At 50.0% G+C, this 13,112-nt stretch overlaps 3 protein-coding genes across 5 annotated transcripts; 1 reads left to right on the forward strand and 2 right to left on the reverse strand.

The window, feature by feature from the left end:
* Positions 1-180: 180 nt before the first annotated feature.
* On the reverse strand, positions 181-3,860 carry LOC117839475 (elongator complex protein 5). Of its 3 annotated transcripts, XM_072290825.1 has the most exons (10): positions 3,726-3,860; positions 3,437-3,654; positions 3,251-3,343; positions 2,287-2,462; positions 2,158-2,204; positions 1,588-1,657; positions 1,155-1,378; positions 978-1,064; positions 782-869; positions 181-650 (listed from the first exon to the last, which is right to left on the reverse strand). In XM_072290825.1, the coding sequence occupies exons 2-10, from the start codon at positions 3,604-3,606 to the stop codon at positions 451-453; spliced, it is 1,155 nt and encodes a 384-aa protein (XP_072146926.1). In that variant the 5' UTR covers positions 3,607-3,654; positions 3,726-3,860; the 3' UTR covers positions 181-450. The 3 variants fall into 3 exon arrangements, with proteins under 3 accessions (XP_072146926.1, XP_034575704.1, XP_034575705.1); XM_034719813.2 differs by lacking the exon at positions 3,726-3,860 and having other exon boundaries at positions 3,437-3,705; XM_034719814.2 differs by lacking the exon at positions 3,726-3,860 and having other exon boundaries at positions 782-857; positions 3,437-3,700.
* LOC117839477 (uncharacterized) lies at positions 3,826-6,350 on the forward strand. The gene is made up of 5 exons (XM_034719815.2): positions 3,826-3,962; positions 4,705-4,926; positions 5,279-5,454; positions 5,635-5,926; positions 6,059-6,350. The coding sequence occupies exons 1-5, from the start codon at positions 3,886-3,888 to the stop codon at positions 6,114-6,116; spliced, it is 825 nt and encodes a 274-aa protein (XP_034575706.1). The 5' UTR covers positions 3,826-3,885; the 3' UTR covers positions 6,117-6,350.
* Positions 6,351-9,744: 3,394 nt separating this feature from the next.
* On the reverse strand, positions 9,745-12,870 carry LOC117836922 (endo-1,4-beta-xylanase 5). The gene is made up of 5 exons (XM_034716451.2): positions 12,571-12,870; positions 12,343-12,446; positions 12,195-12,241; positions 11,422-11,644; positions 9,745-11,328 (listed from the first exon to the last, which is right to left on the reverse strand). The coding sequence occupies exons 2-5, from the start codon at positions 12,413-12,415 to the stop codon at positions 9,932-9,934; spliced, it is 1,740 nt and encodes a 579-aa protein (XP_034572342.1). The 5' UTR covers positions 12,416-12,446; positions 12,571-12,870; the 3' UTR covers positions 9,745-9,931.
* Positions 12,871-13,112: the final 242 nt, after the last annotated feature.

Genomic DNA, 13,112 nt, shown 5'->3' on the forward strand with positions numbered 1-13,112 from the left:
TGGACACGAATTTTTTTAGTATTTCAAGTCTTGGCATGCAAATGCATAGACAACTGCCGCCTCTAATACCCCTCCATTTCATTTAGGCACTGTTTTTTTTTTTGCCAAATAAGTCCCAAAATGCTGGTTTCTGATACTTATAATCTGGCCAGTGAATGCTAAGGAACACATGCAAGCAGATTTGTCAAAGTTTTGGCAATCGTTCATATAAACACCAATTTCTTGGGGTCATCAAAATTTTAACAAGGTTGGTTTGTGCAAACACACTATTAAATAAGCACCAGTTTTTTTAGTACTTCAGTATTTGTGCAATTCCAATTAGCTGAAGCATAGAAGCACTAAAAAAAAGGCTAACCCAAAAAAGATTACATTTCTGAATGGGTCCATCTATTACCATGGATTGATCTGTGCATGCCTCCAACTAAGGTAAAGAGCTCATACATTGCCTACTCATATGTCCAAGTCATCATCTGGATCTTCATCTGAGTCAGGTTGCTCGTCATCTGAATCACGGAAGTAATGTATCTCACCCTTCGCAGTTCCAGATTTGGGAGCTATTTCATCCACAAGGGCTGGTGCTAAGTTGGGGTCTCGTTGACCCTCAAGTAGGGATCCGCGGCCATCATATATTCGAATAGGTTCACCCTTTCCTGAGATAATTTAGCAAAGCTTAGTTCCAAATGCATCATCAGTGCACCTCCCAGAGTCAAAAATGCAACCAATGATACCTTCAATTGATGCTAAGATGCTACATGGAAAATAATTTGAGTTCACAAATTACCTTGATGTTCAAAAGGAAGAACAACATTTGCCTTGTCAGTGCGCTCTTTTTCCGACAGCTCAAGATTGAACTGAACCTGTTGAGCAAACTTATCATAGTTCACAACAATATTTGTTTAGTGTACCAAAATAACGACTAACATAAGTGGTACACACCAGTATTTAATTGTTCTAGAATCTAGAACGCAGGAACTAACCTTAGGTACTAGACTTTGGTTCACTTCCGTACTTACAGGAGCAGAATCAAATTTGATATCATTTCCATCAATATACAAGTCCTCATACTGCACAGGCAAGGATCATACCAATTATCAAACCACATTCTTCAATGGAATTTGGAAGGGGGAAAAGAACACTGCAACAACAGGCCTTACAAAGTGCTTCACCCGTCCATTTCGTCTTTTAAGACGCACAGTGAACTTTGCTTTTGAATAATTTTGCTCCAGGATAGACATGTTTCTAGGACTTTCTACACACACAGGATCTACGAGTGCTGGCTCCACACAAGCAACCATAGTAGAAAGACATTCAAATGCTCGGGGCACCTTGGGTTCATGGAGGTCTGAATGTATCAGCCAAAAGATCGATGATACTTGTTCTGCAATAGGGAAGCTTTATATTAACTCACTTTATACTGTACATGAAGTCATTTAGGTGTCCATATTTTGAAATAAGTATGAACAGTGTAGTGATTAAACCTAAAAGACTGAGATGATTCACATCCCTAAAGCATTACCATGAAAGTTACACTAGAAGTCTAGAACATGCATGGAAGATAGAACAAAAGGGAGCAAAAGAAACAATTACCATGGCTTCGAAGATTACTAATAAGGCCTGAAATTGATGGCACTGAAGCATGCCTTAACATAGTGCTAACCTGAAATAACACAAAGGATGTTTGGTGTTAAGCATAAAATGAAACTTAAATGTATCATATACGTGCAATAAGTAGTCAAATGAAATTTCATATTTTCAATGTGGATCATATAAAGAGATAAAACAGGGTTTTGCTTCAAACGGTAAACAAAGCCAACTAAACAAACAATGGGATACTTCAGAGTGATGTTATGCAGCTCTGTTGTGTGGGACAATCCTTTAGTTCCAGATACGTGACGATAAGTTACCAAAATTACAACCTATACTGAACTCTAATAATGAAACCATCAAAGTATAAGATTAATTTTGTCTCATCCAGAAACTTCATGTGTCAAATCAGTTGCATAGATAATAAACATGGACGATGAAACAATTTTCAACAAATGATAGTAATATCTGTAGGAACTCAGTTTCGTCTATGAGAGAATCATAGTACTATAAAAAATCTGACCTAAGTTTTCCACCCCACGAAAAGGTTGACGGAGAACTAGTAGTTCTTACCGAGTCAACAGCAATAGAAAAATGCTTTTTGCCTTCCCCTTCAAACCCTGGCATCCACAGAGCAGGTTAGGCATAGGGCATAAACAAAGGAACATTAACAAGTAAAGGATCCTCTATGCTGGATAATACCTCCTCCAAGTTCAGTAATGGAGTACATCAATTTTTTAACATCCTTGACATTTCTAAAAACAGCAACGTTCTCTTTGTTTGTTGAGAACTGCTTTGTACTGTTCTCTTGATGCTGCTGATTTTGAATCTTCTGCTTCCACCCAAGGGGGTCAGAATAGCAATCCAATATTCGAACACTGTTGAATGCATGCAAAGAAAATTCAAATACACTTTATCAATAGGAATGCATTCTACGTTACAAGCAGTGTGATAATGGTGTGCTGTTAGCTTGACCATTTCACTCTGAGATGGCATCTTAAACTGCCATTTAGTACATCAACTTTTGAAATTTAAATTGGAAAGAAGATTGCATAATCATTTATGAACTTTAAATTTCTTTGCATAGCAACCCCACAGTTGCATTTGGTATTTGCTTTGCCAATAGAATAAGTCTTATTTTGCACATACAGGGACACCAACAGTCCAAGTTGTGTTCAACCAAGACAAGCAAAAAATCAAAATCTAAATTAGAGAAAGTTAGTTAATATGAGAATCTACTTTGCTCTGAGCTTAAGGCTAAGGGCTGAGCCAAGAAGAGATAACATTGGGCTCACTGGGGTCAATATGAGTATGAATTAAAAGTAAAACTTTGACTTCTCTTCATAAGCAAAGAGATTACCAAAGGGTAAAACAAAATGTCATCGGGGTCATTAGATCCCAGTGCTAATATGCTAGCTCTGTACATTCTGATAGGAAAGAGGCTGTGGTTTTACTATTACTCTGACATTGTTCAATGATTTGCCAATTCTGCCCAATTTTCTCTCTCAATGAAAAATTGTTGAATAGAAACCCAAATCAGAATCGGATTGCAACATCAGTGCCCAAGTCCGAGTGACAATCCGTGTCTGAAGAAAATTTGCCAACTAGGTCTGTGCACAACCAACACCCTTTTATTTCTCTCAGAAACGGTTTTGTGAGATCATACCATCGGTTCAAATAATTTGCGTCAAGGCCGCGGCGCCGCATGAATTCCAGGTACACCTCCGGGCTCCGATCGAACGCCACAACCACCAGCCCCCTGCGCCACCAAAAGTTCACAACGAAGCCAATACAAATCATCAGCCAATCTACGCGAAGCCTACGCACCAGGAGGCGAAGAGACTGACAGAACCTGGCCTGCGCCTTCCCTGCCGCGGCCTGGGAGGTGAGTGCGGCCGCGACGTGGAGCATCGCGCCCGCGGCGAGCGGGCAGCACTGGAGTGATCCCTCCACGGCCAGCGCCGGCGCGTGCTCGCCGTCGAGGCGCCCGTCCCGTAGGTACCTCACAGCCGCCTCCGCCATCTCTGCTCCTCGCCGCCGCCGCCCGCCGCCGCTCTTAGCGCTTAAACCCTAGCTCGCACAAGAGCCCGAGACGGTTAGCCAAACTCCCGGAAGCCAGGGAGGAGTAGCGTGGGACCCACCTGTCGGAGACACAGTGAGCCCCTTACCCGTGTCGGATTAGTCAAAGCCGAACACGTTTGACCCCGCCTCGAAAGCTCTTTAACACCTCCAGCTCCTCCGCTCGTTCTCCTCTCTTGCGGCGGCCTGCGGGGGAAGAAGAGGAGAGGAAAAGGGGGGAGGATGAAGGCGTGCGCGAAGGCGGCGGGGGAGAGGCTCCCCCTGGTTCGTCCTCCCACCGGGCGGGCGCTGGCTCGGAGGTATTGCTATCCCCCTGGTCTTCCGATTCTTCTCTGATTGCTTGCTAGTGCGCATGGGCTAATTGTCACATAGTTGTGTTGATATTGTTCCAGGGTAGCCTAACCTCGTCAGTTAATTGATATTTTTTTCCGTGCCCCTTTTAACTTTTATGTACTGTGGATGGAAAATACAAAATTACATGAACAATTGTGTTCCCTACCACAATTTTATTTGGATGCAAATCATGTGATGGCAAGTGATGCTTCTTTGCCACGAGCTCACTGTATTTGATTCATCACTGTATCTGTAAAGATGTCCACCAGTAATAGCCATCTCATGCTGCTTGTGCTTGTTACCTTAGCTTGCAGCACCAACTTCATACTGCTAATATAGATTTTATCTGTTAATTAATGGTCCAGTGTAGTCCTTAATTATGAGAGATTCACTTGAAATGTTTTTGAGAAAATTGGGATTTTTTAGGGCAAGTCACAAGTTCTGTAGGAATAGGCTTTGATGTAACGTAGCTCACTTGTAGGGTTAGCTAACTTGGCGCAAGCATGCGCAGCCGAGTTTTGTCACTTTGTTATTACTGAAATAGAATAATCCATTCAAACCAACTTGATTGATTGACACTTTATACATATATTTTTTGGCTTTCATGGTGATTCTTTTTTTTAGAGCACAGGAAAACTACAATTTCCTTCTTTCTTTTTGGCAGTGCTACATAAAGTACTGACACAGTGACACATTTGTTATGTTCAGCTTTGTTAAGGTAAGCAGATTACCCTCTCAACATGAGACAAGGTCTCAAGTGTCATGCTCAATTAGGGTGTCAGAAAATGCAGCAGACAGATTTGAGGCCACCGCAGAAAATATTTTCCCAGCAACTAAAGATCATGTTATGAAAGCAATTGATGCAATCAACAGAGGACAAGTGATTGCAGTGCCCACTGATACAATATATGGGTTTGCTTGTGATGCCTGGTTAGTCTTTCTTAATCTCTCCGTTGTCATGTAGGAATTTTAATTAGTAGTTCGCTTCCTTTTCCCCTGCTGTTTTTTTTTAACTCCATATTATGCAGCAATATTTTATAGCACATCGAATGTAAAAGTTCTTTCATGATAACTCCAGAATCAAGTTAGTGACAGGAAACATCCCCAAACACCATAAACCTTCATCAGCTACTTTTGAATTCTGCTTTCATCTCCAATTAGAACTTAAAATGGTTGTTTCATCCTTCCAAGATAATAAGAATTTCATTTAGGAGGTTCTTTGACCGTGTTCAGTTTTTGTATTTTTTGTTGGTTCAGCTTCTTAAAACACTCTTCATGACAGTTCTGCAGGAGCAGTTAATCGCATTTATGAGATCAAAGGGCGCGTACAAACACGCCCTCTGGCAATCTGTGTTGCTGATGTCTCGGACATATCACGATTTGCTTTAGTGGATCATTTGCCGCATGGCTTGCTTGATAGTCTACTTCCTGGGCCTGTCACTGTTGTTCTCAAACGAGGTTCAGATACCACACTCTGTTTCTCTGTTTTTTTCCTAACATCTATCTTAAGCAGAATAATGTGTTGAGCATACTCTTTATCTGTTTATGTTTAGGTGAAAATAGTATATTAGAGAGATCACTTAATCCTGGCTTAGATAACTAATGTGTTGAGCATACTCTTTATTTGTTTATGTTTAGGTGAAAATAGTATATTAGAGAGATCACTTAATCCTGGCTTAGATAGCATCGGAGTTCGTGTACCGGATCTGGATTTCATACGATCCATTGCTCGTGGAGCTGGAAGTGCACTTGCACTTACTAGTGCCAACTTAAGCGGACGGCCTAGTAGTGTCAGTGTCAAAGATTTCGAGGATTTGTGGCCACATTGTTCATATGTCTTTGATGGTGGAATACTTCCTTCTGGGCGTGCTGGTTCAACAATTGTTGACCTAATAACACCAGGAGTCTACAAGATATTGAGAGATGGAAGGTAAGCAGTACTAGTCATATCAATTCCTTGAAACTCTAATGAAACCCCCCTCAGCAAAGTGAGCGATGGAAGCATAAAACTGTTTTTTACCACAATGTTTAGATAGAATAACCTTTGACATCAAATTTGCAGTTCAAGGGAGGAAACAACAACAGTGCTTGGCAAGTTTGGCTTTGTTGAAGCTTCGTGACAACCCAGTGCTTTAGAGACGTCGTTAGGATCAAAGAGTTCCTTTCTTATCCATTTGTCTCCTGTTTAATTAGGTGACGTATCAAAGTATTTGTTGTTCTTTGTGCATTTCTTTTACATCTTCAAACTCGTTGTAATGTGATGTTGAGTAGGATAGCAGAGTTCACATTATTTAAGCTGTGTAGAGTGCCACATGGATTTGATTTGTTAAAAATGAAGAAACTCAGTTGGGGAAGTTGGATGTGCTGTGCGGGAAAACATGATCTTGTTTTGCTTTGCTTTAACCAAGATTCTGCTTGTTTGCTTATAGATGACGTCAACTCTTTGGATATATGACTTGCCAAAACTAATGGAGGTCATAATTGTGAGCCTGTCATCTAAAAAAATCCACATTCCTGAGTTGACGTTTAAAAGAGGGAAAAGATTTTTCCGGCCAATTCGTTTCAGAAAAAACGGAGTGCGTGTAAGAACATATATCAAAATGAACACAGGTGCCACCCAAACCCAAATACCCAATGCCATACTCAAACGGCCATGTCATAATTGTAGATTAAGATCAGACATATTTAGCGTGAACTTCTACCATTTGAAGACGCCTAGAAAAGCAATTCGACACTTCATCCAAGGTAGAAAACATCCAAGGTAGAAAAGCAAGCAACAAGACACGAGACCATGTGACCAAGCCATGGCTCACGAACGCCGCGCTCTAGCCTCCATGACCACCGCAAGTCCGGAAAGGCTACATCCCCTGGCGCCACCGCTTGCCGTCCGTTGAGACATGCTGGTGCTGCCTGCATGCTGCTCTCCGGAGCATGACGAGGGACACCAGGGGTGGCGCTAGAACGCCTCCTCCGCTGCACGCCATGACTCATCAGAGCTCCGCTGCGTGCCTGCGTCCTTGCAGCAGCCAAGCAATGCTCTACGATGGGCACCACGCACGCCGTGCCCGGCCCCGTGAGCTGCAATGGCGTGCGCCAGTTCACGCAGAGAAATACCATGGCCCCGTGAGCTGCAATGGCGTGCGCCGGTTCACGCGTTCCTGATCTCCAACTGGTTCGTCGTGAATAACAATGCTGCCCGTGCCCGTGGATGATGGCATGATGCTGCGCCGTGGCAGGCAGGTCGACGGATGCATGTCCGATGCAACCTGAATCTGCAAAATTAATCTGACCTCGCGAGCGTTGCGTGTTCTGATTCATCGTCCGCTTCAATCCTCAGTTGCAATCTTGCATAGTTGCATCAGGATTCAGGAGATAGGCAGCAACGGCGGCGGCGCAGCGGGGAGTAAGCAGAAGGCCGGTGGTCTGAAGCTTGCCTTGTTCTTGGCGAATACGATTTGCGACGACGGAGCTGCCACTTGCCCAGAGACCTCCACCGTCGGGGCTCCGCCGTCGAGGTCTACGGCCCTAGGCTCTCCGGCTCTCCGCTATGGCGCCGTCGAGCTCCCGCGCCTGTCTGGCTGGCGAGGACGACCGGCTATCCTCAAACCATAGCCAACGCATGATCTGAGCCGCACATGCCGGATCCTACGGCCAGATGGTACCAAGGGGGTGGACGGTATTTGAAATACGAGTCCACCCCTGGTCCGTCATAAGCGCGCCGCCATGGCTGCTCTCCGTGCCTCGGCGGAGCACCGCTGCGTCACGGGGGTTCGTCCCCGTCACCTCCTTCCTCCGGGACACCTCCATTCGTTTCGTGCTTGCAGCGGCGCGGCCATCACGCTCTGTCCAGAGCCCCAAACATCCACCTTCCACTTGCTTGAGTCCCGAGCCTGACGACGACGCAGTTCTCATGGTCCGGCCGGACCCTTTCATCAACACCCCCTCGCTGCAGTTCTCGCAAGCAACAAGACACGAAGCCATGGCTCACGAACGGCGGCGCGCGGAGCTCCTTCCCGCGTGCGCTGCGACGCGCTAGCGCCCTGCCGGCACACATTCGCCGTCGCCTGCGCCGCGCTCTAGCCTCCACGGCGGCCACGCGTCCGGAAAGGATTTATCCCATGGCGCCACAGGCGGCGCGCTCGCTGGCCGTTGAGCGTTGCTGGTGGCGCTGCGTCCTACTGCTCTCGAGAGCCTGACGAGTGAAGAGGGGCCAGTCCACATGGTCAGGGCCTACCGTCCACCCCTGGTTGTCGCAAGAACGCCTCCTCCGCTGCACGCCGTGACTTGCCGGAGCGCCGCTGCGTGCCTTCGTCCTGGCAACAGCCATGCGATGCTCATGGGCCGGCGAGGACCACTGGGACGGGGACCGCGCATCTGCAGAAGCGGCGGCCGCGTGCCCGAGTCGTGGAGCGCGACGGAGGCGGCGACCAGGAAGGAACCAACACCGTCCCGGTGCACGCCGGCGATGGTACCCACCACGGCCTTCTGGTCGTGGTCGAGGCGGCTGTGGAAAACCTTGACCGCCACGGCGAGGCCGTTGGGAGCGCGTCCGTGAACACCACGCCAAAGCCGGCGGCACCTAGCTGGGTGGAGTAGTTGCGCGTGAAAGTGCAGGTCAAACTCAATGCTGAAGGTCTGTGAAATTCGGTCCCTCAAGACTCAATTACTCACTCCGTCCAAAAATAAACTTCCAAAACTTTCGGCATAGACCTAGTTAACGAAACGATTATTTACTCCCATCATCGATGTTCGAGTCAGACTCGTTAAATAAAAAAGGCTAATAGGTTCGACAATTACTACCAGCGTACATGCATAATTAATTCTGCTCGGTAATCCATCCTATTAAAAGAGTTATTAGGGGTACTTTGGACTTTTAGCATTGCTACTATCTTATCTAAAATTTTCTAAACGAATAGTCTTTGCGGGATAGAGAGAGTAGATGTAGTTTTGTAAGAATGTGCATAGAACTAGAAGTGGTAGTTTATTAACTGTAAGAACAGTAATAACCATCGAAGTGGCCACAGCTAATTTTGACCTCAAGATAAAGCCAAAGGGGGTGTCTACACCACACTCGTGTGTAGAAGATCCCATCCACACTCGAATTTCTAAACCGTTGGATCAAGGTTGGACGGCTGTGATGGATCCGAACCTCCTCTTACCTTCCCTCACCTCCCTCCGCCCGACCCCTCCGACCTCCTCCTCAGCGCTCCCCGCGGCCACCGCCCCGTTGCCTCGTCCCCGGCGCCGGCGTGGCCCACCCTCCCTCCACCGCCTTCTCCTCCTTCTACCTTCACATTTCGCTCCCGTCGTCGAGCTCATCTCCGGCGGCGTTCGTTTCAAGAAGCCTCTGCCGCCGCCGCCGCCGCCGTCTCGACCGCCTCCACACCAACTCGCCACCGCCGCTCGCCCCCGCCCCTCCACAGCCCAACGGGGGTCCACCGCCACCCCGGCGGGCGGCGCCGCCGCCGCCCACCTCGTCGCCGTCTCTACCACCAGCCCCGCCCGCTACCCTGCCGCCCTGAAGCTTCCTCTAGGCCTGCCGGAGACAGGTAACCCCCAAACCCCCGAACCCTAAAAGGCTCACCGGAGCTCGCCGGATTTGAAGAAGAAGGGGAAAGCTGGGAGAGACAAAAATTCGAGTGTAGGGGAGATGGAAAATGCTCGGGTATGATATAGCTTTCCCCAAGCCAAAAGGGATGATGAGCTGAAGCATGGAATAAATCTCTTTGGAATCTTCGGAGAGCAGGATAAAAATGGCCTTCTCCTTTGCCTTCCATTGTATTTTTTTTTCTCAAGGTGAAAACTGATACATGAATGGCTAATCTTCTAAGCTTTCACAATTCTGACACAACAGCAGGTAATTCAAGTGGTAATCTAGAGCCCTGACTGAAATAATGTTGCATCACACAACCTAGCAACTGAAGAATCAGCTGTGCTAGACCTGGATGTCAACGAAGTAGTTCTCACTCCCTGAGCCCAGCTCGACCTTGACGCTCCGGGAGACGGAGTTGTTGAGCGCCGGATGGCTGACGGTGACCTTGTACTCGCCGTGCACGAGGTCGGCCTCGAAGAATCCCTGCTCGTCCGTGGCGCCGGCCCGCGGCGCCGCCCGCCACTCGGCGATGAGCCTGTCCACGACGTCTCCCTGCGGCAGGTTCTTGAAGTTGTTGTCGGTGAGGCACATGACGTAGCAGCCCTCCGGCCGCCACGCCGACCAGAGCACGATGCCCTGCACCGCCGGGTGCGCGTACGCCTCCCTGAGCACCTCCTCCAGGTGCTGCGCCTGCGCCGGGCTGCCGGCGACGTCGACCTCGGTGAGCCAGATGGGGATGCCGGCCTGGGCGAGGGTGTCGAGCGCGGCGCGCATGTAGGGGATGTTTGGGTTGGTGAAGTGGCCCTCGAGGCCGATGGCCATGCCGGCGCCGTTCTCCGGGTAGGCGGCGACGATCTGGCGCAGCCTCTGCAGGTACCTGTCCGGCAACGCGGCCATGTCGCCCGGCTGCTCCAGCGTGTTGAACTCGTTCATGAACATGAGCGCGTTGCCGGTGTCGAGCAGGCGCGCGGCGGCGTAGAACGCCGTGGACGCGTCCCACCCGAACCGGCCCTCGTAGAAGCTGAAGTGGAGGTTCTCGTTGACCACGTCCCAGCCGATGACCTGCCCGGCGTAGCGCGACACGACGGAGCGGATCCGGCGCGACGCCGCCGCCAGTAGCTGCGGGTACGGCAGCGACTGCACCCACCTGGGCTGCTGGCTGGGCTGGTCCCAGAACACGTTGTGCCCGCGCACGGCGATGCCGTTGGACTTGGCGAACGCCATCATCGCGTCGGGCACGGTGTAGTCCTCGCGCCCCGGCGCCGGCTCCGTGCTGTACCACTTCATCTCGTTCTCGAAGGTGGCCACCGCGAACCGGGACGCGAACCACGCCTGGTACGCGGAGTTGGTCAGGATGTGACTGCTCATGGCGGCACCCAGCGGGAAGCTTGTCCGGACGGCGTCGAGTGACACCGCCGCGCCCGCCAGCGGCTTCCCGGCGGAGTCCGTCGCCTGGAGCCTCACCGTCTTCTTGCGCGCCGACACGACGGACTCGGCGCGGTGCGCCTCCCACTCGACCTTGGAGAAGGGATTCAGCGAGACGCTGTCCACCCAGAGGTCCACCGTCGCGTTGCTCTCGAAGTAGAGCTCGGCTGGGCCCGCAGACGCGGCGGTGAGGCCGCCCTTGAGCATGGACCAGCACCCGGCCTTGGCGACGACGCCGCCGGCGTGGACAAAGTCGCCGACGGTCTTGACGACCGCCCGGACGTCGGCGCTCCCGTCGCCGACCTGCAACCACGCTGTAATCCGGCAACGGAGCTCAGTTATCTCAGTCCCGAGATCTCAAACGACGCGTGAAGAGAATGAGAGATCGTCAGATCGATGGATGGTACCGGAGAGGGTGTAGTGCGTGTCGCCCTGCAGGTACACCTTCTGGCTGACGCTCTGGTACGGCCGCGTCCGGTTGAGCGCCACGGCGAACCCGTTGCCCGCCGCCGACTTGCTCTCCGCGATGCTGCTGTACCCGAACGGTGACCAGCCCCGGAGGCCGGCGTTGAAGTCGGCGTTCCGGACGATGCCACCGCCGTACTGGGGCTCCAGCGGCTCCGGCAAGCACTGCACGCGTGCAAAATTCCCATTAAAATTTCCCGTTTATCATTCAACTAATAATCCAGTTCTACAGATGCAACTAGTACGATGATCCTTGATCTTGGCAACAATAAGCAGATGCCTTGCTTTTGCTGTAGAAACTGCATGCGTGTACCTGACATCATCAGGCAGACAATCGATTGCCAGTGACCAAAGGTTTAGCTTACTTGTGCCGTATGCCACGTGGACCAAATTAAGTTTTCGGAGTCGAGTTTAAAATACTACTAGATGACGTGTGCAAGCTTGGAGTGGCTTACATGACACGTAAACACATACACTCGGCTGCGGCGGCCGCTGTCGTGCATGCTACTGAAAAGCATATTAAGGTACGTACGAGCAAATTAACAGAACTAGCTAGCTCACAACGGGAACGAATTGCGTGCGAAGGAGAGGTGGGTTGCTAAACTAAAGCCGGAATGCCGGCCGGTGAAGCTTCTGCTAGCTGCTGTACCAGCCGCGAAGGAGAGGTGGGTTGGGCAAGCGGAAGCAACAGAGCATGGAAGGAGCAGGGACTTGCCTCGATGCTTGCGGAGTAATCGTAGGGAAGAGCTTTCACCATGCAGCCTGCATAATTCAGACAATCGCTAGCGATGTCAGGTCGGAGCAGTTGACTTCTCAAGGAATTGGAATGCGAGCGGGCAATCAGTTGCTCCTGTCTGTAATACCTTGCAGGAGAGCAATCCATCCGAGCCAGAACGCCAGCTTCGCCATCATCAGGCCGCCGGCAACCTTCGTCATCCTCTCTCTCAGCAGTCAGCACGCACTGTACCTGCAGTGAACATCATGGACAACAACACAACTAAACATGAGCCTAAACATGCATTGGCAACGACAAAGATGATTCCACGGAGAACGAAGCAGAGCTCTGGCAATGGCAATGGCGCATGCATTACCCTGCCGCAGAAACCAAAAAGTGGGCAGTGGAGCCAGGAGGAAGAAGAAGGCGATCGATCTAGTCCGAGGTTGTTGTTGTTGGCGAAGGACTAAAAACATTCGGGGGGCCACGGGGAGGATCGATCTTTGCGTGGGCTCCCATTTATAGGCGCCGGCGGCGGCGAACACCCGGGCGTGGGATATCCGTTGCATTTGCTTGCTCGCTGTGGTCACCTACGCCCCCACGGGAGAGCTCCCGCCCAAGGAGTGCTCGCTAGGGCTTTGACTTCATCGCCACACACACTTGCCGCCGCCGCCCGCCCTTTTTCCTTATTCTACTACCAAGTGTGACTTGGCAGTGCGTTTGCTAGGGTGTTTGGTATCCCATAGTAGTACACTGTATGCCCCGGCCGGCACGCACGGCCTTCATCTGCGTACTAGTTCACCGCAACTGACACGCATTCTTAGCTGAGTGAATTGTGGGGTCTTTGGTGCACCAAAACTCAAATTCAGTTCCACTGATTCTAACCGATTTCGAATACTGAAACACAGGGTTTTTTTT

Source organism: Setaria viridis, chromosome 9 (assembly GCF_005286985.2).
Source record: "Setaria viridis chromosome 9, Setaria_viridis_v4.0, whole genome shotgun sequence".
Taxonomy (NCBI): Eukaryota; Viridiplantae; Streptophyta; class Magnoliopsida; order Poales; family Poaceae; genus Setaria; species Setaria viridis.